General features: G+C 40.8%; 1 protein-coding gene across 1 annotated transcript in view; it reads right to left on the bottom strand.

The window, feature by feature from the left end:
* foxn3 (forkhead box N3) overlaps nt 1-24,820 on the bottom strand; it is a 328,149-nt gene that overhangs the window by 187,252 nt on the left and 116,077 nt on the right. The window contains exon 2 of the mRNA XM_059648972.1: nt 17,539-18,104. Coding sequence (XP_059504955.1) covers nt 17,539-18,090 — 552 coding nt within the window. The 5' untranslated portion in view covers nt 18,091-18,104. The remainder of the gene's footprint in view (nt 1-17,538; nt 18,105-24,820) is intronic.

Raw genomic sequence — 24,820 nt, 5'->3', positions numbered from 1 at the left:
GTAGAGGACATACTTGGACAATTTTCACATTGTCAGGTAGATACCATTGTTGTAGCTGTACTGGAACAGCTTGGCTAGGGGAGTAGGAAGTTCTGGAGTTTAAGTCTTCAGTACAATTGCCAGAATGTTGTCACGGCCCGAAGCCTTTGCAGTATGCAGTGCCTCCAACTCTTTCTTGATATCACGGGGAGTGAATCGAATTGGCCGAAGATCGGTATCTGTAATGCTGGGGACCAGAGGAGGCCAAGATCCATCATCCACTTGGCACTTCAGGCTGAAGATTGCTGCGAAAGCTTCTGCCTTATCATTTGCACTGAGGTGGGCTCTTTCATCATTGCGGATGGGGATATTTACGGAACCTCCTCCTCCAGGGAGCTGTTTAATTGTCCACCACCATTCACAACTGGATGTGGCATGATTGCAGAGCTTAGACCCGATCTGTTGGTTGTGGGCTCACTTAGCTCTGTCTATCACTTGCAGGCCAAACAGCATAAGCAGCAAGTCATCCTGTTTGGTGGCCTTCCTCAGTTGATACCTCATCTTCAGGTATGCCTGGTGCTGCTCCTGGCATACCTTCCTGTACTCTCCACTGAACTAGGGTTGATCCCCGGCTTGGTGGTTATGGTTGAGCGGGGGATATGCTGGGCCATGAGGTTACAGATTGTGCTGAAGTACAGTTCTGCTGCTGTTAATGGCCCACAGCACCTCAGATGCCCAGTCTTGAGCTGCTAGATCTGTGCAAAGTCTGTCCCATCTTGCATAGTGATAATGCCACACAACACAACAGACATTATTCTCAATGTGAAGCAAAATACAATTTATTTAAACAGTGATTAAAATAAAAACAAAAAAAAACTTAGAATAACTCAGCAGAATGGAAACTCAATAGAATAATAGATGCAGTTAATTATCACTAATTAATTGCTCCAATATATTATCATCCCATAAACACATCACTTGGCAAAAAGACACTCTGGTAACTGATTCTGAGAGGCAGTGCTAAAGTCAAGGACTGTTCACGTGTAAATAAAGGGTGATTTGAAGAGAGATACCGACCTCTATTAAAATACTTCAGTGGGTAATGCCAACATGCCCCAGTCTACCAAAATTGAAGGGCGATGTGAAGGCTAACTAAACACTTGAGTCACTCACACCACAGCTGTAGTGCAAGTCTTAAAAACTTCTTTCTTTCCCCCCCTCCAACAACTTACTGCTATGTAACTTCTCAGCCGGTTATAAACACAGCAAACAGACATTATTTTGACCTCCAGTATGCCTGTTTACAAAATCACTACCTGACCACAGGCTTCCAAACTGGATTTCTCTCCTTGTTAACTTAAAGCAAATTAAAAATGGTGCTTACAACTACCTGTGCTCATACAACTATGATCTTAGAGTATTATGATCACATAGAATGAGTGGAACATTCTTGTCAGCAACATTATCATTGCCCCAGGACCTGTAAAGTAAATACAAAATTGGCTAATAAACAGAAGCAAAGCAGTGGTGAACAGTTGTTAATTAGACTCAAAATAAACAGCCATGCTACAAAGAGATTTGAATTATGAATGCTGCTCTTTTTGATTAGTGCAAAGATTTGGACCTACAGTACAATTTAAGAGTTTAGAAAATCACACAAAAAAACCATTGAAGGGTTGCAATTACCGAGGAGGACTATGACAGATTTCAGTAGAACATAGAAAAGTACAGCACAGTACAGGCCCTTCGGCCCATGATGTTGTGCCGTGGAACAATCCTAATCCAAACATAAAATAACATAACCTACATTCCCCTCAATTCACTGCTGTCCATGTGCATGTCCAGCAGTCGCTTCAATAACTTGACACATTTTTTCTATCATTCATTTCAATGGGATATAGTGTATGGTGGTAATAATAGCATTTGTTTCCATTCCTAACTGCCTATGACAGAGGCTTGCTAGGTCATTTCAGATAATAGTTTGGAGTTGAACACAATTCAGGAGTTACAGGTTTGCCTGGAAAGATCAGATGTATTAAAGGAAATGTTGAGGTTCACAACAATAGAAACAAACTATGGTCACCACTAGAGAGACTAGCTTTCGAACCCATATTTTTACTGAGATTCACTTTTGGCAAAATTCAAATTCACACAAAATGTCATGGTGGAATTTGAACCCCTGCCCTAGAACATTAGTCTGGGCCTCTAGAATACTAATATGGTGACATTAATACCACACTCCCACATTAGGCTAGAAAAAGGACAACTGCGCAGAAGATGAAACTTAACACTGAGGAATATGAGGGTTACATTTTAATGGGAAGATGCAAAATGAGCAGACCTCCAGGATTATGTACACAAAACTTTCAACGTGGTAGGACAAACTGAAAATGGTGTTTTAAAAAAAGACAATTCTGGGCTTGATTAACAGAAGCAAAAGATGAACATTATGCTAAAGCTTAAAGCACAGATTAGGCATCAATTGGAGTATGGTGATCAAATCGGGCCACTGCACTTCAGGAAGTATGCAAGAGGTTAGAGAAAATGTAGGAAAAAATTATGAGAATGGTAGCAAGAATGAGGAACTGCAGTTTTATGGAGAGACTGTAATTGTCATCTTTACAGCAGAAATCATGCAAGGTTTTGGTAATGAACGTGAAATATTTTCCATTGGCAAATGAGTGAGCTCAGCAAATTGATGCCTTAATAGGGTGGAAGACGATTCAATTCCAACTTTCAAAAGGGACTTGGTAACTAATTAAGAAAATATTCAGCAGTATGCTTATTATTCCACGGTTTAGGATTATTCCAAGGCACAACATCGTGGGCCGAAGGGCCGGTACTGTGCTGTGCTTTTCTATGCAAAAGAGCAGGAAATTGAAAAGTTTTACCAAACAGCCAGCAGAGATGCTGGGCTGAATGGCGTCCTTCCATGCAGTGCCATTCTTTGAATTCAAGAAATGAAAAAAAAATTAGGCACCTGTCAGCAGGTATATAACTCCACGAAGCATGACAATAAAGGACAAACGATTAAGTACTGCTACTGATTGGTCTAATTGCAGCACTCCCTTTTTAAAACTCAGTACTTGGTAACCGCACAGAAGTAAGAGATGATGCGAACGCTCATCCCACTAATGATTACTGTAACTGCCAATACAACTTTATTCTCTACATATAACAGTTTCAGTAGTTACTTACAGAATGACTAAGATATGATCCAAGTCTCTCCACAACCTGGCTGAAATTAACATCAACATTACAAAGGTGGGCTGAGCTGATCTTCAGCTAGCGTACGGGACAATAGCTGAAGAGTTTGAACCTACACAGCTATTAAATGCACAAAGCCAGATAAGGATTTTAAAACATAATCAAAAATATAAGCACACAACCTTCCCACCATTGTTATTTTAAAGTTTTCATTCATCTGAAATCACCATGATACTCAGTCACACTCTCACGATAACAATGAGGTTTGAATAATACTGTATCGCAGTAAATAATTCTTTGCATCGTTGAGCGTAACACTGACTGCTTATAAAACTGGTCAAAAAATACATCTATATTTAAACAGATGTTTCTTAGTTCTTCTGCTTTATTCAAGAGTCAACTCACTGCAGCATTTGTATCAAGACACTTACACGGAGAGGGCAAGAACTGCAGATGCTGGTGTAAAAAATAACAGTATGGAAGTGGAGGAACACAGCAGGCCAGGCAGCATCAGAGGAGCTTTCTAAAGACTAAGTGGGTGGCCATGGGCACCCGCATGAGCCCAAGCTATGCCTGCCGCTTCGTAGGATACATAGAACAGTCTCTCTTCTCCTGTTATACTGGCACTATTCCCCACTTCTTCCACTGCTACATTGATGACTGTATCAGTGCTGCATTGTGCTCCCACAAAGAGCTTGAACATTTCATCAACTTTACTAACATCTTCCACCCCAACCTCAAATTCATCTGGACCATCTCTGATACCTCCCTCTCTTTCCTGGACCTCTGGTTTTGAGGTCACTAGAGATGGAGACAATTTCTATTTCAAGCCCACTGACTGCCACAGCTACCTGGATTGCATCTCTTCTCACCCACTTCCTCCAAGAATGCGACACCCTGCTCCCAATTCCTCCACCTCTGTTGCATCTGCTCCCAGGATGGGGCATTGCGTTCATGCACATCCCAGATGTCCTCCTTTTCAAGGACCATAACTTACCCCCTCCAGTGATCGAAAATGCCCTCAACTGCATCCCTTGCGTTTCCTGCAGTTTTGCCCTCACATCCCCTCCCCCCCAACAAAAATAAAGACAGAATCCCTCTCGACCTCAGATATCACCTCTGCAATCTTCACATCCAGCATATCATTCTCCAACACTTCTGCCATCTACAATCAGGCCCAGCAACCAAAAATATATTTCCCTTCCTACCTTTGTGCCTTTCATAGGGACCGCGCTCTCCATGACTCCCTCGCCCGCTCCATACTCCCCACTAAACCCACCATCCTTGGCACATTTCCCTGCAACTGCAGGAGGTGCTACACCTCACTCACCTCCATTCAAGGGAGAAAGCAACCTTTCCTTATCAGATAGGGGTACACCTGCACATCCGTCAACTTGGTCTACTGTATCTGCTGCTCCCGCTGTGGCATCCTCTACACTGGTGAGATCAAACGTAGACTCAGAAACTGTTTTGAAAAATATCTGAGCTCTGTATGCGACAAATGATAACATCTTCTAGTTGCCAACCATTTTAACACCCCCTCCCATTACAAAGAACAAAGAAACAAAGAACAAAGAAACCTACAGCACAGGAACAGGCCCTTCGGCCCTCCAAGCCTGCGCCGATCAAGATCCTCTGTCTAACCTGTCATCTATTTTCTGATGGACTGTGTCCATTTGCTCCCTGCCCATCCATGTACCTGTCCAAATATATCTTAAAAGACGCTAACGTGTCTGCGTCTACCACCTCCGCTGGCAACGCGTTCCAGACCCACCACCCTCTGTGTAAAGAACTTTCCACACATATCTCCCTTAAACTTTCCTCCTCTCACTTTGAACTCATGACCCCTAGTAATTGAGACCCCCACTCTGGGGGGGGAAAAAGCTTTTTGCTATCCACCCTGTCTATACCCCTCATGATTTTGTAGACCTCAATCAGGTCGCCCCTCAATCTCTGTCTTTCTAACGAAAATAATCCTAATCTACTCAACCTCTCTTCATAGCTAGAACCCTCCATACCAGGCAACATCCTGGTGAACCTCCTCTGCACCCTCTCCAATCGACATCCTTTTGGTAAAGTGGCAACCAGAACTGCACACAGTACTCCAAATATGGCTGAACCAAAGTCCTATACAACTGCAACATGGCCTGCCAACTCTTGTACTCAATACCCCACCCAATGAAGGAAAGCATGCCACATGCCTTCTTGACCACCCTACTGGCCTGCGTTGTCACCTTTGGGGAACAATGGACCTGAACACCCAGATGTCTCTTCATCAATTTTCCCTAAGACTTTTCCATTTACCGTATAGTTCGCCCTTGAATTTGATCTTCCAAAACGCATCACCTCACATTTGCCCAGACTGAACTCCATCTGCCATTTATCTGCCCAACTCTCCACTCTATCTGGATGTGAACGTCATTTACAAAAATACCTTGCAAGAACTGTGACAAACACTACATTGGACAAACAAGCAGAAAGCTAGCCACCACGATACATGAACATCAACTAGCCACAAAACGACAAGACCCACTATCACTCGTATCCTCACATACAGATGAGGAAGGACACCACTTTGATTGGGACAACACATCCATCCTAGGACAAGCCAAACAGAGACACGCACGAGAATTCCTAGAAGCATGGCATTCCAACCAGAACTCCATCAACAAACACATTGATTTGGAGCCAATCTACCATCCTCTGAGAAAAAGAACAAGAAATGACATCAACGCAGGAAATGACATCACCAACCCAAGGAAACCTAAACAGAAATAGAAAGCGGGACATAACACCAGCGCTTCATCAGAGGCTCACTGATGATGTTACCTAGAATGGAGACGAAACGTCTGAAAACTAACCTTCCAGCTCAGCGAGCAAACACACATCTAGAAACTCAACCTGAGCTATAAGTCTTCTCAAAACTCGCTATCTCCAGTCTATCTATATTCTGCTGTAATCTCTGACAGTTCCCCTTCGCTATCAGCTACTCCATCAATCTTCGTGTCATTTGCAAACTTGCTGATCAGACCACCTACACCTTCCTCCAGATCATTTACATATATCACAAACAACAGTGGTCCCAGCACAGATCCCTGTGGAACACCACTGGTCACAGGTCTCCAATTTGAGAAACTCCCTTCTACTACTACCCTCTGTCTCCTGTTGCCTAGCCAGTTTTTTATCCATCTAGCTGGCACACCCTGGACCCCATGTGACTTCACTTTCTCCATCAGCCTGCCATGGGGAACCTTATCAAATGCCTTACTGAAGTCCATGTATATGACATCTACAGTCTTTCCCTCAATCAACTTTGTCACATCCTCAAAGAATACTATTAAGTTGGTAAGACATGACCTTCCCTGTACAAAACCATGTTGCCTATCACTGATAAGCCCATTTTCTTCCAAATGGGAACAGATCCTATCCCTCAGTATCTTCTCCAGTAGCTTCCCTACCACTGACGTCAGGCTCACCAATCAATAATTACCTCGATTATCCTTGCTAACCTTCTTAAACAAGGGGACAACATTAGCAAGTCTCCAGTCCTCTAGGACCTCACCCGTGTCTAAGGATGCTGCACAGATATCTGTTAGGGCCCCGACTATTTCCTCTCTCGCTTCCCTCAAAACCTGGGATAGATCCCATCCGGGCCTGGGGACTTGCCCACCTTAATGTCTTTTCGGATACCTAACACTTCCTCCTCCTTTACGTCAACTTGACCTAGAGTAAGCAAACATCTACCCCTAACCTCAATATTCGTCACGTCCCTTTCCTTGGTGAATACCGATGCAAAGTACTCGTTAAGAATGTCACCCATTTTCTCTGACTCAGCGCATAACTTTCCTTCTTTGTCCTTAAGTGGGCCAATCCTTTCTCTAGTTACCCTCTTGCTCTTTATATACGAATAAAAGGCTTTGGGATTTTCCTTAACCACGTTTGCTTGGTTTTACCTGTGTGACACGTCCGTCTTGGGCCTCCTCTAGTGTCAGAATGACACCACCTGCAAACTGGAGGAGCAACACCTCATATTCCGTCCCAGGAGCCGACAGCCCAATAGCCTAAACATGGAATTCACCAGTTTTAAAGTCTCCCTACCCCCAGCCTCATCCCATGTCCAACCTTCCTTCTCATCCCAGCCTTCTCTCCCACCAATCCGCCCCTCCCAGCAATCCCTAACTGCACTTACCTATCACCACCCCACCTACCTTTCTCAACCCCACCCTTCCTCTCTATTTAATGCACAGCTCCCTTCTCCCTCCCCATTTCTGAAGGGTCCGGACCCAAAATGCCAACTTTCCTGCTCCTTTGATGCTGCCTGACCTGCTGTGTTTCTCCAGCTCCATACTGTGTTATCACTTACACAGAGAAACTTGATTTTCTACATTAATACTTTGGTACATGTTATAGAATCTAATAAAACACAAAAAAGCAGTACATGTTGAGTTCAAGTCAAGACTGAGATGCAAAACTTGATCAAAAAGACTGATCCCAAGATTAAACACTTACTGCAGTTAACAGAGTTAATAGTTTTAAAAGGAGTAATCAGCTAACTCTGACTGTGAGCAGATATTAAGTGGTTTATGACTGGAGGCACATTAAATTTCGTAAGGGATAGGTTTCTTATTACACAGTTATTCCACTAGGTAAATGAACTGGTAAACTGGATTTTTTTCCACTCATTATGAATAGTCATAACAATGTTCACTATTTCGGGGCTCCACAGTGCAGTAAAAATACAGTCCTGTAGAATTCAAACTAATACCTGATTTAATGAGTAAACATTTATGTCAATTAAATTATGCTTCATGGCAGATCTGAATGGATGACATATTTCAGGATAAACAATCTACCATTTAGCAGACTCACATTATGTAACAATACCATAATCATCCATTTTAGTATATACCTCATACGTAGAATCTCTATCGTGGTTCTAATTATGCTTTACTTCACTGTTTTACTAAATTGTTTCTTTAGCTAATCCCATTCCCCAGAAGCTATGCAATTAGCAAAGGACGATCAAGTCAAAACTACTTCATTTGACAACGAGATGGGAACTTATTTTATAGCAACTGATGAGGTGCTTTTCCTTTCTCAAGGTTAGAAATAGTAGAAAGGAAAATGCATTTCTCCAGAGTGCAAGACTGCTGTTAAAACTGATGCCTCATGGTTCCAAAGAAATTGCAAAGCAAGTGCCTCAACTGGAAGTTTAGAAGCTAGATCATTCATTTTCAAAGCCAGTCTTAAATCAACATAGCTCACAGAATGACAGGGTATGGATAAAGCTGCATTTCAGGCCACATTGGAAATTAGGGTGGAAAATACAAGTAAACATGAAAAAATGTGCTATCATTATTGTATTTCAAGATTAAATCAGAAGATCTCAAACCCTTTCATCCTGCCCCAAAATCAAAGAAAGGTATGCTAGCTTCCTATTCTGTTTTTGATGCCCTCCTCCCTTCAGGTGTAGACAACAGATGCTAATCATCGCACAAGGACACCTCCCAACCTCTGAGTACTCCTCGGGAAGTTTGTAGCTTGTGTTTCTACCATCACTCTCAAGATAACCTGACCAAGATGGGAGTATCACAACACATCTGTTTCCTGCTCTTATGAATTGAAATTCACTGATTCAGTGCAATGTTATCTTTTTTCAACATTGCTTCAAAGAAAATAAATTCCTGCAATTTTCTTAAGCTGTTCAGTCGTCTGCTGTGGAAATCACATTAAAATTACAGTCCTCCCCAGTTCTACTAGATTGACAGGATCTATCAAAGGTTATGATTCAGTGAAATATCTCACTGCTCATATGAAAAATTTGACCATAGAATCTAAACTTACATAACAAAGGTACTTCATTACAGTGCATAGGTTCAATAATTTCCACTGTTTGTGTTAGCAAACAGTGCAAATACATTCTGTTACCAATTTATATAAAAGGTCAAGCATTTCAATTCAGTAAAACAAACAAGGGCAGGACTTTATACAATCAATGGTAGAGTCCTGGACAGTGCTGTTGAACAGAGATACCGAGGGATTCAGGTACTTAGTTCTTTGAAAGTTGCGTCACAGGTAATCAAAGTGGTTAAGATGCAGTTTAGCACACTTGCCTTCATTGCTCAGACCTTAGAGTTGAGATGTCACGTTCAGGTTGTACAGAACATTGGTGAGCAGAAAAAGATTTAAAAGAGTCCTGTGGGGCAATTTTTCACACGGGGGTGGTTCATATGTGGAATGAACTGCCAGAAGTAGTGGTAGATGCAGCTTCAGCTACAACATTTAAAATACATTTGGCGGGTCCTTGGTTAGGAAAGGTTGAGAGAGATGTGTGCCAAATGCAGGCATGAGACTAGTTTGGCTTGGGAAACTTGGTTGGCATGAACAAGTTGGGCTAAAGGGTCTGTTTCCGTGCTGTATAACTCTATGGCATCAAATTTGGTTTTATATGAAGATAGAAGGTAGAGGGAAATAAACAAGATATATAACATTCAGTACAGAAAGTTGGAACAATCAGAGAAAAAGTCAGTGATAACTTTAATTGCTATAGCCCATCACATACACAGGAACAGCAACATGTAAAAGTGCCGAGCAATGGGTAACATTGTTTGTCAAATAGAAAAAAAACAAAAGATTGAAGAGGAGGTGGAAATGAACATTCAGTAAGATAGATTTTTCTTTAGGTGGCTTTTAAGAACAGACAGTTGATGGCAACACTGAAATTACCAGAGAGCAAGACACAACGGCTGAGATGGACACCACTGACTGTAAAATCAAGGAGAACACAGGATAGATGAGTAGTTCAGCAGTATGTGCCATCAGACTTTGCAGGTATGAGTTGAATCAATTTTGACCAAATCATCAAATGTCAAACATTATGCTCCAAGTCGCTCGACAGGTTAAGTCACCTATTGCAGCCACCATGCAAAAACCTACAAGTCAAACACATTTGCCTATCAGCGTGGAGGTTGCAACAGTGCCTCCCTTAAAAACAGTGGAAAAACAAACAAGCAAAAAGGCAAAGCCTCAAAAGGCCTAGGATGTCATCATAAATTTCTTTAAAGTGTGTTCCTTGAAATACACACTTGTGCTGTAAATACTGCACATAAGACAAGTAAACCACCACGAATTTGAAATCCAAAGCATGCTGACTGGGACTCATGGAATGCGAATTAACCAGCTCTGATGGCCATCTCCTTTAGTGAGAGGAGATAGGCTGTCAGATCATTAGTTCATCACTATGGCAACCACTTTTTTATATCTCAACTGAATTATCTCAACTGTATTGCTATGGCGATTTATATACAAGAAAGGAAATTCTTCTCCAATGCCAAGCAACAGATGGCATTAAATTCCAAATCACATGCACAAGTTTAGTGACTGCTAGCTTTGTGCTTTAAGGTAGACTTACTGCTCAACACAGGAAGCGCACCTTGCGTGTATGCGTGTGCAGACATGCGTCTCTCTCACCAGGTTAAAGACTGGTCTTTTTGGGAATGGTGTAAAGAGAAATGTTTCTGTTAAATACAACAGTTAACATGTGACAAGAAATTCACTACTGAATTTCAAATCTCAGTTTTCCACTCATTAACAAGAGCCCTCCTAAGGACCTCAATGTGACAGCCTAATGCTGCATTAACTAGATACTGGATCCAACCGTTATATTCAACAACCAAGAAAATAATAGTTGCACTCCAGTCCATCCACTTGCTAGCACAAGCTGGACTCCATTAAGTCACACACTAGCTGGTATATGACTGCAATGCCTTTCCATCAACAAGCACCAGGCTCTCCATTTCTTCCCAATCCCACAGAATCACTGCCTAATACAAGCAGAACACACATGCTTTGCTGGAAGTTCATGGCACAAACATCAACTCTCTCTTTCCACCTGATATTATCTGACCTGAGTGGCTGGTTCCATCACTGTCCAGTTTTATTTTTGATCTTCAGCATTGACAGTATTTAATTTTTGTACATAGGTACATAGAGGACATTTCTTCAAAATCAAATTGCCAACGCAACATATCTATAATCTTACATGATGTGCAGGTGCTGGTATTGGACTTGGATGGACAATGTCAGGAGTCACACATCACCAGTTTGTAGTCCAACAGGTTTATGTGAAATCACAAACTTTCAAATTGCTGCCCCTTCATCAAATGAAGCACTCTGAACACTAGTGGTTTCAAATAAAGCTATAATCCGAAAGGCAGAAGTGATGACACACAGTTATGCCACCTCTATGACACATTCAAGAAAGAATACTCAGAAAACAGTCTAAGGTAGAAAACAATTTTGCATACGCAAAGAACACAAAAGAGAACAGAATACAGGAGTAGCACTGACACACATCATTCAATACATATGCTCAAAATTCCACTTACCAGAATCCAAGTGTCAGCAATAATTTTAATGAGAAAGCTGTCAATAACAGCCAGCTCTTAGCCAATACTAACTGAACTTTTAAGATTTTAACAAGTGCCTAGGTAGCCCAGTTTGGGGTTTGTTGGTCAGCAGAGACATGGTGGAACAAATGGCCTACTTCTACACTATATGACTACGACTAAATTATGGTTGCAATGACTATAACTATATTGCAATAACAACAGAGGCCAGTACCTGTCACCAAGTCACCATTTATCTACACATCAAAATCCTTGACACAAATCCAGCTCCATCTAGGCCAGCTCTGAGTGAACAAGATGTCTGATATATTTTTTAAAAATTATTTTTCTATATTGTTCCTAGATCTGTGTGTGTATAGTGACACAGTAAAAAGACAATTGTGCAAAAAATTTTATTCTATATTTTCCACGTCCAGGAAAACATCCACGTGGCTACTGAAACATTAACAAACAAAGCCTGTTAAAGTGAATGCTTATGTCAAAAAAGTGAAGGGTGGCCCTCCTGTTCTTATCTGTCAGCCAAGGCATCCTGATTGGGGTTGTTAATCTGGTTCAGTCCGGGAGCTTATTATGTGCAAAAAAAAACTGAAAGAACTGCAGATGCTGTGAATTGGGAACAAAAACAAAGTTGCTGGAAAAGTTCAGCAGATCTGGCAGCATCTGTGAAGGATAAAAAACAGTGTTAACATTTCTGGTCGGGTGTCCTGAACTGAGGAAGATGCTGCCAGACCTGGTGAGCTTTTCCAGCAACTTTGTTTTTGAGTTCATTCTGAGATCCACATGCTGACCTCATTACAATCACTACATCCTTTCTCCTGGTCCAAGGACATGGGCTTTTTAAGTGTAGCTCCTCCTGGGGCGGTTTAGCTCTGGATCAGGTTCCTCCAACTCTGCCTTTCTGATATAGGCAGCTTGTAGGGCACTGTAGCTTGCTTCTTGCAGCTGGAGCGTCTCAGAATAAATTAATTATATTCTTCAGGCAGCCAAGGTGTCGAATCAGCAACATTTGCCACATCCATCTCATAATAAGGTATCTTCAATGCTTGACTGAGAGAGAGAGATCCCACTGGTTCCAGATTAGTCGGAAAGGCTGCTGAGGAGCCAAGCGCGTTTTGCTCCCACATCATTTGTGAGTTTGCAGCTTTGGTCCATGTGCTTCAGGGCCATCACACCTACCCAAACATAATATGACAATGGACCTAGCCTCATGTCAACCATGCCTCTAACCCACACAGGGCCATTCTCATAGTTCCTACCTCAAACTTTGTTCCCTGAAGTAAATTGTCTCCCTTGCTTACCAGAGTCGTGTGTCTGGCGCGGAATTTCCCTAGATCTGGGAAGATCAGATTTAACCTGGTGTGCAATCTTCTCCCTATTAGTATCTCCACTGGAATTGCCCCTATAGTTGCATGAGGGGTGGTCTTATTATCAAATTGGAACGAGGGACAATTTGGTATCTAGTGAAGCTGTAGGGTTTTTTTTAAAAAAGCCTGTCTTCAAAGTTTAGACTGCTCTTTTTGCCAGATCATTGGATGATGGATGTTCTTATACGTTGAATGCCATTCGACTTTAGGAAATACTCAAATTCCCTGCTGGTAAACAATGCCCCCTTGTCTGTGACACCATTACCAGGAGTCTGCATACGGTAAAAGATGCGCACAGTTTTTCTATCGTTGTCGCCACGTTTGACAAATGAACACATGCAGCCACGTTGAGTGGGCATCCCAGATGACTAAGAACACTGAAGCCAGGAAAGGGCCTGCATAGTATATGTGTAACTAAGTCATGGTTCACTTGGCCATTCCCATGAATGTGGGGAATCTGCTGTTGCTCATTTTTGTCCTATTTGCATTCTGAGCACTGCCCAACCAACACTGCTATGTTTGCATCCAATTCTGGTAACCAGACATAACTTATCACAAACATCTTCACTTTGGAAACCCCTGGATGACCCTGGAGGAACTCAGCCAGTATCCAGTGGCGACCATCGCTCCAGACGATCACTCACAGTCCCCATAAAAATGTGCCTATTGTGATCTGGTCTCTCCGGGTCCATAAAAGGTTTCAATTCTGGTACTGATGGCCCTTCGGTATCCCCCATCACCACCAGCTGTTTCAGTTTTGCTAGGACTGAATCTTTCTGCATCCAAAGTCTAATACTGGCAGCTGTGGCTGGAAGTGTGTTCAGAATATTTAAAACCATTATGGGCTGTTGAGAGCAAATTTGTTCAGAGCGTGCTTTTCTCTCATTGCCACTGAAATAATTCCACACAAGCCAGTATCCTGTCACCAAGTCACCCTTTATTTACATGTGGAGAGTCCTCAATACTCATCTAGCTCCCTCAGAGCCAGCTTTCAGAATGAACAGGAGGTCTGGCACTCCTGTTCTTATCCATCAGCAGGGTCCTTGACTGGGCCAGATTAATAGCCCCAGTCAGGGAACTCATTTTATGATGTCCAACTGGCTGACCTTGTTACAATCACAGTGTGAACCATAGCCAGGACTGAGGTGCAACACAACACAGCTTTCTCAACTACTATCCCACTGAACCGACTTGATTCCCAAGTCACGTTGTACAATTTACATTAACATCAAGGTGAAACCACTTTGCAGAAACTCCATATGAGAGGTGGCTGAATGGTTTCATCCATGTTTATAACATACTTGTCACTATCTGGCACCATTCCCAGCACAACACACTGCTTTAGTAAGATTACCAGATGTGGATAGTCTGCTCAATGAAAATGACATGGTTGCTGACACTCAAGGTTCCAGATATCACAAAAACTATGGGACAAAAAATAAGTGAGCATTTAGCTAAATTTCACTGTTGTTGTCGAGGATATGTGCTTTCCACTATCACAGACTCTAACCAATGTGCTGAGAAAAGTTCTGATAAAATTTACAGCTCAAAGTTGCCTAAATTTTCTTCCCCCTTTCCAAAATATAATGAAGAATCATCAACCTTTACTGTAAATCACGTCACTTGACAATGATTATATAGATTTACAGATGATTTTACCAAACTCCAACAGCATAAGAATATATTACGTGTGCTAAATTGTCTATCGATATATCCAATTCTTAACCATTATTGTTCAACTTCTCTTAAAATGGATTGGTTCACTCAACAATGGATGCATTTAAATGCTCTATAGCCATCACTGTGGCAAAACAAGTTAGTTACCTCTAAATTCATTAGAATTTCTGTTCTAAATTTCTGCACTTGACCTCCAACTACAGCTTAAATAAATAAAACATTATAAATCTATGGTAAGCATTTGGCAAAAACACATATTGAAGACAATGTTAAAATTAAGAGTATCCAGTCACATAGGCTTAATTTGAAGTATCACAAAATGTGATCCTTTCAAGCAATGATCCAGCAATCAATAATTCTACCAATCTTCCTTTCACACCAAAAGTTTGTTTCTCCTGTAAAATTCTCTTTGTCAAAGATACCACGTATGAAAGTAAGTTCTCTTAGCTACACTTACTTTCACTTCATTTTGATTCATATGCAGAGCAGATTGCTACAGGAGGCAGAAATGAACAAAGACATTGCCACCTGGGAGCTAAAGTGATCGGGTAAGTCTCAACAATGAAACAGATTAATTGTCAAGAGTTGACAAATGGTTAACATAAAATAACTGGAACGTGCTTAACATGAATTGCTACAGTGTCAGCAAAGCTTTGTTTAGGCTGTTCTACTCAGTGATTTCTCAGATTTTCTTTCCCAAACCAACTTGTATCTGTCTCAACCCATGACATTACCTGTATTATAGTGATCAATCGGCTATTCTAATAAGTCTATTGAATACCAAGACTTGGCAAGCAAGAGTCTGCCTTAACGGAATGGCGAAGCCCAGTAGGTGAATTGAAGCCACAACAGCATGTGCCACAAAATGAAATATTCCAGAAGTAAAAAGAGTTCCCAGGTCAATGAGTGGGAGAACGGTTGGAAAATATTACAAGATTGAGATTAATGAAGTCAGTGAATCGAGATCCCCAAATGTTCCATATTTATACTACGGGTTTTAAACTGGTGTCTGAGAGATCAGGGCATTTCTCCACACAGACATGAGCAAAAGTACAATATCCACAAATTTTTGTTCTGGATATTTTTGTTACATTTTCTGATATTAAAATACAAGTTAGGGAACATTCAAAGTTGGAGAATGGCAGGCTCAGCACAAAGCTTGAAAACCATAGGTCTAGACAATTCAATTTATTTCACTGACCTAGAACTCATTCAAAGGCAACAGGATTTATGTTGTGATATCTTGATCATTTAAGCAAAATATTTATTCAAGAATGTGCTGAAGGAGATCCATTGTAATTGCAAACGTCTATATTAAAACATACACAGATGCATGAATGTTTGTCTTAAATTACATGGACTGTTGAAGAGACAGCTTTGAAATATCGGTAGGGTAGCTTTCACAGCAGCTGGATGAAAATATTACAAAGGTTAAAGGCTACAGTAACTTTGATCCCAATTAGCCTTTCCACTTGTAGATGTATGACTTATGGACTGCTGTTGGGAGTTGGTTCAAAACCAATATGATAGTGAGTCATTTAAATTCTTACCTGCATTTAATTCACACAATTTCAAGATTTAAAAAAATTATAAGCTAAATCATTCCCCTAAATCTTAGCCTTTTATTTCTTGATTGATGCAACAACAATGAACCAAAAAGAAGGAAGTTAGACCAACATAGTAAAATGTCCGATGAAATGTTAGCGTAAGCAATTATTTTGTTACTAACTACTGTAGAGTTTTGATAAAATCAGATGTTGTATATGTTACTTTATATATAAGCACACAAACTGTGCAAGTATAAATTGTTTCAATAATGTTTTCTTTATGAAGAAATATAATTTATTTAAGAAGTTGAATATTCAGATAGATTCAGACTTTGCAATCATGTTGAAAGGGTGACAGCGAATTGTTTCCATTCTCTCCTGAACCTTATTGATACTGACTACAATAGAAAATACTGTCAAGTCACTACCACAAAGCCAAAAATCTATCCAAGTGTTTCTACATGTCTATATAAAAGATAAAATAGCCATCTGAGGTTAAAATACATAATATAGGTGTGACATACAAATATATTTGAATTGAAGCCCTATATTCATCACAGGTGAATAAAGTTATTCACAATACATGCTGTGAATCTCCTTGAATGAAATTTGGCCAATTTGCACTGCGAGTCAGCTTTGACAACAGTGAAACTACACATGTGCAACTCAACTATTACTTTGATAGGTGATCCACATAGTGCAGGAGAAAGTTTGCACGGTAGTCAGTCAAGAGCCAAGGTTAGTAAGAACTGCAGATGCTGGAGAATCTGAGATAACAGGGTGTAGAGCAGGATGAGCACAGCAGACCAAAACAGCAGAGGAGCAGGAAGGCTAATGTTTCGTGCCTCGACCCTTCTTCAGATTTTTCCATTATAGAGATCTTCAATCGACTCTTCTAATAAGGCTACTGAATACCAAGGCTTAGTAACCAAGAGTCTGCCTTAAGAGAATGGTGAAACCCAGTAGGTGAAATGAAGTCACCACAGCATATGCCACAAAATGAAATATTCCAGAAGTAAAGATATCATGGAATATCTTTTTGTGTTTTGTCTTGCAAAGAAAGAGGAACCAGTGTAACTGGTTGGTTTTTATTTACCTCAATCCTAAATTATCCTTGAATCTTTAACTGGGAAGATTAAACAATTTTAATTTATAGATATTTGGCAACTTTGTACATTTTATTCCTCCACACAACGGGCCAAAAGGCCACTCTTATGACTTAAAATTATCTATAAGAACCATTCACATAAAAGTAGAACGTTATATTTACTTAATTTTTCAAAAAAAAGTCAAAATCATAAATGATCCAAAGTGGTTGGCATGGAAACAAGCATACATTACAATTGGACAGCTCACCTGACTCCTGTCCTTGTCTACTTTCTTGAAACATTTATTCAATGACAAATTGTGTCTAACAGAATTTTTCCACCCAGTTGGAGCATTTGCAAAGTACGGGAAATGTTCTAGGATCCAGTTGTATATATCCTTAACAGGCAGGCGTTTGCTGGGTGAGTCTTCAATTGCCATAAATATGAGGCAGCTAAAAGAATAAGGAGGTTTACAGTTAGGGTTCTGCTTGGCATCGTATGGCTGGTCAGAATGAGCAGGGGAAGGTGGGGTATCCTCGTCAATATCCTGAACTGGGCTAACACTACGAAGCACAGTGTCCCCAAAACTTTTGAGCAGGTTCTTGCTCTCATGCAGCCAGTTTAGATTTGTCAACTCTTCATCCTCCATGGCTACTTTTTCCAAACGGATGGCAGGCAAGTAACTGCTCGTAATGTCCAGTTCCTCAACTTCCTGGAACGCCTTAGTTAACGAGTTTCCTGGGTAACACTGGCTCAGTCCACTCGAAACACTAATTCCAGAGCCTTCTGGCTTCTTATTGGGAGGCATGACGGGACCCATTTAGACAGAGGCTCCTAATGAAAGGCAAAATAGAAAGAAGTTAGGCCAGATGCATACATCATCAGTAAAAGATTCACCCTCCCTCTCTCTGTCTCATCTACGCCAATAACTTTGACTACAAATGGAACTTCAAGTCCCTTGAGCCTCTATGCAGGAAAATTATATGGCTGACAGTAAAATAATTTAGTTACACCATTGCTATAGCAACCCTACTGCTCTGTTTGTGCTTTATTTGGTTATGGCGAGTTTAATCTACAGGGATTTGACTAGCAGTGTACTGTGAATTTTTTTTACACTTTGCAGCCAAGTTTTCGCCTAACATTTCCTGTAACCTTAATTTAGCATTCAAAACACTGTCTGAGGCGGTGATAGAAAGGAAAAAAAAACACATGAAACGGGGAAAAAATAACTTTGCTTCAGGCATTTTACATAATTAAAACTTGAGGCGTAATTCATTTGGATGACAGAAACCACATGTTTGCACTCAGATGTTTAGACGCTAATAAAACTGCAATGAATTTGGTCATACATTGGTGTAAGCAGGACATTAAAAATGCCTTCACTGTACAAAAATATGGAACTCCCCTGGTTGCTGACACAAGGTCCAAAATTGATTTTCCGTATATGCAGCAAAATACAGAATTCAGGTGGTTTGGCTCAGTATCCCAGCTCCTAGCAAACTATTGTTTCAATTCCCGCATTGGCTGAAGTTACCAATAAGGACTCTCCTTCCCAACCTCTCCCCTTGCCTGAAACATGGTGACCCTCAGGTTAAACCATCAACAGTCATCTGTCTCTAATGAGAGCAGCTCTTTGGTCTGGTAGGAGAATGGGGACTTTAATCCTGCATATGCCAACAAATGAATGTGGTTCATCTGTAATGCTTCTGAAATCAAAGGGTCTAATAAAGTTTGTGTGCGTATTGTGGCTACCTTAAGATACCAATGTGAAATTCACTGGATAAGGACAAAAGAAACCGGGAAAGAAAATTTAAGATTAAGATTGTAAACGACTGAAGCTGAAGGACTGCACTTTCAGTTTAGTCCACTACTACATGGTCATAAAATAAAAATACTTTTCCCAATTACCAGTGAAATAACTTGTCTATATCAGGTGCCAAATCAATTGATCAATTTCTTTTAAGAAATAAAAATTATTTGTTTCTTATGAAATAAAAAATGTCAGTAATCCAAATGCAATAACTGGTTAACATATACAGTTGATAAAATGTAAGTATTATTAACCCAAAACACACACATGCAAGCACACACTTCAGCGGAGAGAAAAGAAACAAACTTTCCCTGCAGAGGGACGCAATAAAAAAAACAAAATACTTTCTGGCCATTAGCTATTCTTGAAGGCAAAATTTTTTGCTCAAGAAATACAACATTGGGGAATTCCTTCAAGTTACTTTTTGAAAACAACAAATTGGTTGCATCCTGAACTCAACAAGAGCGTTCTCTTCAAGGATACAGATCAACTGGATGGCCCTTCCTCACGGATTTCCAGTCCATCAACTAGCCATAGAACTCTCTGTTCAGTCACTGTTCGAAACAGGCCCCAAGGAGGGACTACAGTAAGTGTTGCTTCCCATTTCCATTTGTATTTCTACAAATTGCCCTGATGAAGGCATATTAAAAAGCTTCAAAGTAGTCTTTCTTTTCAAAAAATAAAACGCAGTTGCATGAGTTTTAAAAGATTAATCAAAAAGAAATCTCCAACAGCCACCAGTGATCAGTCAACAACCTCTTTTAAAGAAACCACTCTAGGTATTTCCACAAAACCGGAGATAATCCAATTTTCTACAATCATTCAAAACTTTAACCCTCTAAGCATTATTAAATGCAAGGCTTCTTCATAACAAGATAATAATAACATAATAGTGTAGGTTAGATGGGTTTCAGATTGGCATGACAGGTCGGCACAACATCGAGGGCCGAAGGGCCTGTACTGTGCTGTAATGTTCTATGTTCTATGTTCTGTAAGATAGTAGGAACTGCCGATGCTGGAGAATCTGAGATAACAAGGTGTAGAGCTGAATGAACACAGCAGGCCAAGCAGCATCAGGAGAGCTGGAAAGCTGACATTTCGGGTCGAGACCCTTCTCTGGAAATTGGGGGGGGTGGGGGTGGGGAGGGGGTGGAGGAGGAGGAGGAGAAGGGGATTATGAAATAAAGGGGAGAGAGAGGGAGACGTATAGAAAGTGGATAAAGGATATCTTCTCCTTTATCACGATACATCCCGAAATCTGATTTGAAAAAAAAAACTTTGTTTATAACCTTCCACAAATCCAAATGTTGAATAGTACAAGTTAGAACTTAATTTTGCGCAGTTTTTTTTGCCATGAAGCACATGTTCAAGCTCATTTGCTTGTATAGGTCCAACTGCTAAGGAAGAAACATGTAAACAGAAGTCTACAAGGTACTTCTTTGTAGGCATGAACTGATCTATGTGAAGTAGCCTCAAAACCCCACATTATTACTCAAGAAAATCTAAATTATATTTTGTGCAACATGAAATTGACAAGTATGTGCTAAAATTCTCCCTTCCATCCAACCACTACTCTCCGGGAGCAGCTACTGAAGTCAACAAGCAACTTTCCCATTTCCCAGTCTTTATTCAAAACCTCAAAAGTTGCACAAACAGAAGAAACTAGCTTTTAATTGGTGATGTGATTAAAACTTGAAAAATGATAGAACTGACTCAAATAAAAGTTTACATTGAGTACTGCTGAAAAGATACTGAGGTTTTTCATCTTGCCTTAACAGGATATCCCAACGTAAGTGGAAACATTTATACAGTATGATAGGAAAGGGATGACCGTCTGGCATGTATACTTTAGTCTGTAGAAGCGTTACCAATGTGATGACAGAAAAGCGGGCCACATGTTCCAAAGATTGACACATCATATCAAACAACATGCCCCTTTGAATGTTCATAACAAGCAAGGTATTGAGTGTACTTAACCAGGATACAATTGTAAAACTTTCAACACAGTCTAACATTATATGTGATTCCAAAATAGGACAATATTTGCTGCATAATCCTGAATGTGCAAAGAATTATATTGAGAATCAATTTAGGGTGGTCAGTCAGGCTTGAAGTATGGTGTACTTGCATGTGCTGGAAGCTATGTGTATTGATCGACACAGTCCTGCTCTTTGTATACAGTGAGAACAGGTCCACAATCAGGTTCACTCAAAAATATACATAACAGCCATCATCTTCTTAATGGCTTGGCCAATCAAAGCCTAGCAGAAATGGCAACTATTGGCCAGTCACCATTAATCAATGCTTTATTCATAACAATGCTTGTACCAACTGAAGCCCCTTGCCAACCAAACAGCACACATTTCTCATACAGTATAAAATTCTGTTTTCCCTACACTTTTATGTTTCTTGTCAATTGTCCCAATGAGTGCAAGACCAAAGATTTGATAAAATGTACCTTTTTTCTGTAATACTCAAGTTCGGTATTCCAAACACCTAATCTGAAATGGGGTGCTCTTAACTGATTAATAAGTGGAATTTTAAGATAACTTTTCTTTTACAAATGATGTTTCAGAATGGTTTAGCTTCTATCTTCGTGTGTGCATTCTAGTCTTTAATCTGCTCTACAAAATAAAATTTTAAAATTTTTTGGCTGTTTTTGCGTTTGCTCATCAAGTGCTTGTGAAAATGCTTTAATGTGACGATTGCTTTGACTGACAATTTCACTCTAATGTCTTGTCATAAACAACCATTAAAGAACTTCACAAGCAGTTAGTATAATTACATGATGATAGAGACGCCACTCCCTCCAGATTTCACACTTGAAGAGCCACTGACTGCAAATGCTGGCCCAAAAGTTAGTCATTATCATTTTGCTGTCCATGTGGTCTTGGTTGCTACATTTCTTACATGGCAACGCTAGCTACAGTTCAATTACAAATACTTTGTAGGTTAGTGAGTTTGGAGAAGAATTGTAGCTCAGGTTGAGTTTCTGGATGTGAGTTTGCTCGCTGAGATGGAAGGTTAGTTTTCAGATGTTTCATCACCATTCTAGGTAACATCATCAGTGAGCCTCCAATGAAGCGCTGGTGTTATGTCCCGCTTTCTATTTATCTGGTTAGTTTTCCTTGGGTAAGTGATGTCATTTCCTGTATTGGTGATGTCATTTCCTGTATTGGTGATGTCGTTTCCTGTATTGGTGATGTCGTTTCCTGTATTGGTGATGTCGTTTCCTGTATTGGTGATGTCGTTTCCTGTATTGGTGATGTCGTTTCCTGTATTGGTGATGTCGTTTCCTGTATTGGTGATGTCGTTTCCTGTATTGGTGATGTCATTTCCTGTATTGGTGATGTCATTTCCTGTTTTTTCTCAGGGGATGGTAGATTGGCTCCAAATCAATGTGTTTGTTGATGGAGTTCAGGTTGGAATGCCATGCTTCTAGGAATTCTTGTGCATGTCTCTGTTTGGCTTGTCCTAGGATGGATGTGTTGTCCCAATCAAAGTGGTGTCCTTCCTCATCTGTATGTGAGGATACGAGTGATAGTGGGTCATGTCGTTTTGTGGCCAGTTGATGTTCATGTAGCCTGGTGGCTAGCTTTCTGCCTGTTTGTCACAGTTCTTGCAAGGTATTTTGTAGATGACGTTTGTTTTATTTGTTGTCTGTATAGGGTCTTTTAAGTTCATTAGCTGCTGTTTTAGTGTGTTGGTGGGTTTGTGGGCTACCCTGATGCCAAGAGGTCTGAGTAGTCTGGCAGTCATTTCCGAAATGTCTTTATGTAGGGGAGGGTGGTTATGGTTTCTGGGCCCGTTTTGTCTGTTTGTTTGGGTTTGTTGCTGAGGAATCGGCGGACTGTGTTCATAGGGTACCCGTTCTTTTTGAATACGCTGTGTAGGTGATTTTCTTCTGCTCTTTGTAGTTCCTCTGTGCTGCAGTGTGTGGTGGCTCATTGGAATAATGTTCTAATGCAGCTTCATTTGTGGGTGTTGGGATGGTTGCTCCTGTAGTTCAGTATTTGGTCCGTATGTGTTGTTTTCCTGTAGACGCTGGTTTGAAGTTCCCCATTGGCTGTTCGCTCTACTGTGACATCTAGGAATGGCAGTTTGTTGTTGTTTTCCTCCTCTTTTGTGAATGTTATGCCAGTAAAGGGTATTATTGATGGTCTTGAAGGTTTCCTCTAATTTGTTTGGTTTAGTGATGACAAAGGTGTGTGATGGATGTGAACAGGGCTGTTACGTCATCAACATCAACCTGGCCAAAGAAACACTGACTACATTATGAGAAGAACCGAAAACACCTACACCAGACACCACCAACCTCATCAACAAGGACAACATCATCAAGCTAGTGGACCTATGCCTCACCACCCACTTCACTTTCAATAACAAAACCTACAGACAAACCAACGGTACACCCGTGGGATCTCCGATATCAGGGTTCTTAGCAGAGGCAGTAATGCAGAGACTCGAACAAACAGCTCTGCCAATCATCCAACCCAAACTTTGGGTCCGCTATGTGGATGACACCTTTGTCATCGCTAAACAAAACAAATTACAGGAAACCTTCAAGACCATCAATAATACCCTTTACTGGCATAACATTCACAAAAGAGGAGGAAAACAACAACAAACTGCCATTCCTAGATGTCACAGTAGAGCGAACAGTCAATGGGGAACTTCAAACCAGCGTCTACAGGAAAACAACACATACGGACCAAATACTGAACTACAGGAGCAACCATCCCAACACCCACAAATGAAGCTGCATTAGAACATTATTCCAATGAGCCACCACACACTGCAGCACAGAGGAACTACAAAGAGCAGAAGAAAATCACCTACACAGCGTATTCAAAAAGAACGGGTACCCTATGAACACAGTCCGCCGATTCCTCAGCAACAAACCCAAACAAACAGACAAAACGGGCCCAGAAATCATAACCACCCTCCCCTATATCAAAGGCATTTCCGAAATGACTGCCAGACTACTCGGACCTCTTGGCATCAGGGTAGCCCATAAACCCACCAACACACTAAAACAGCAGCTAATGAACTTTAAAGACCCTATACAGACAAACAAAACGAACGTCATCTACAAAATACCTTGCAAGAATTGTGACAAACACTACATTGGACAAACAGGCAGAAAGCTAGCCACCACGACACATGAACATCAACTAGCCACAAAACGACATGACCCACTATCACTCGTATCCTCACATAAAGATGAGGAAGGACACCACTTTGAATGGGACAACACATCCATCCTAGGACAAGCCAAACAGACACGCACGAGAATTCCTAGAAGCGTGGCATTCCAACCGGAACTCCAACAAACACATTGGCTCCAAATCAATCTACCATCCCCTGAGAAAAAGAACAGGAAATGAGATCACCAGTGCAGGAAATGACATCACCAACCCAAGGAAACCTAAACAGATAAATAGAAAGCGGGACATAACACCAGCGCTTCGTCAGAGGCTCACTGATGATGTTACCTAGAGTGGTGGCAAAACATCTAAAAACTAACCTGCCAGCTCAGCGAGCAAACTCACATCCAGAACTTTGTAGGTTGTTACGTGCCATGGAACTTGAAAGGAACAAAATGACAGTGCTTTTATGGCAAGAGATGAGCTGACATGAGGGCCCACAGAACAACATCGGAGTTTGGGTCTAATATTTAGAATGGGAGTGGAAGATAACAAAATTAACAAAATAAGCCAGTCCCCACACACAGGAAACA

The sequence above is a fragment of the Stegostoma tigrinum genome, chromosome 10 (genome assembly GCF_030684315.1).
Source record: "Stegostoma tigrinum isolate sSteTig4 chromosome 10, sSteTig4.hap1, whole genome shotgun sequence".
In the NCBI taxonomy this organism is placed as follows: domain Eukaryota; kingdom Metazoa; phylum Chordata; class Chondrichthyes; order Orectolobiformes; family Stegostomatidae; genus Stegostoma; species Stegostoma tigrinum.
The sequence above is the reverse complement of the archived record's forward strand: the minus strand, read 5'-3'. Positions and strand labels throughout refer to the sequence as shown.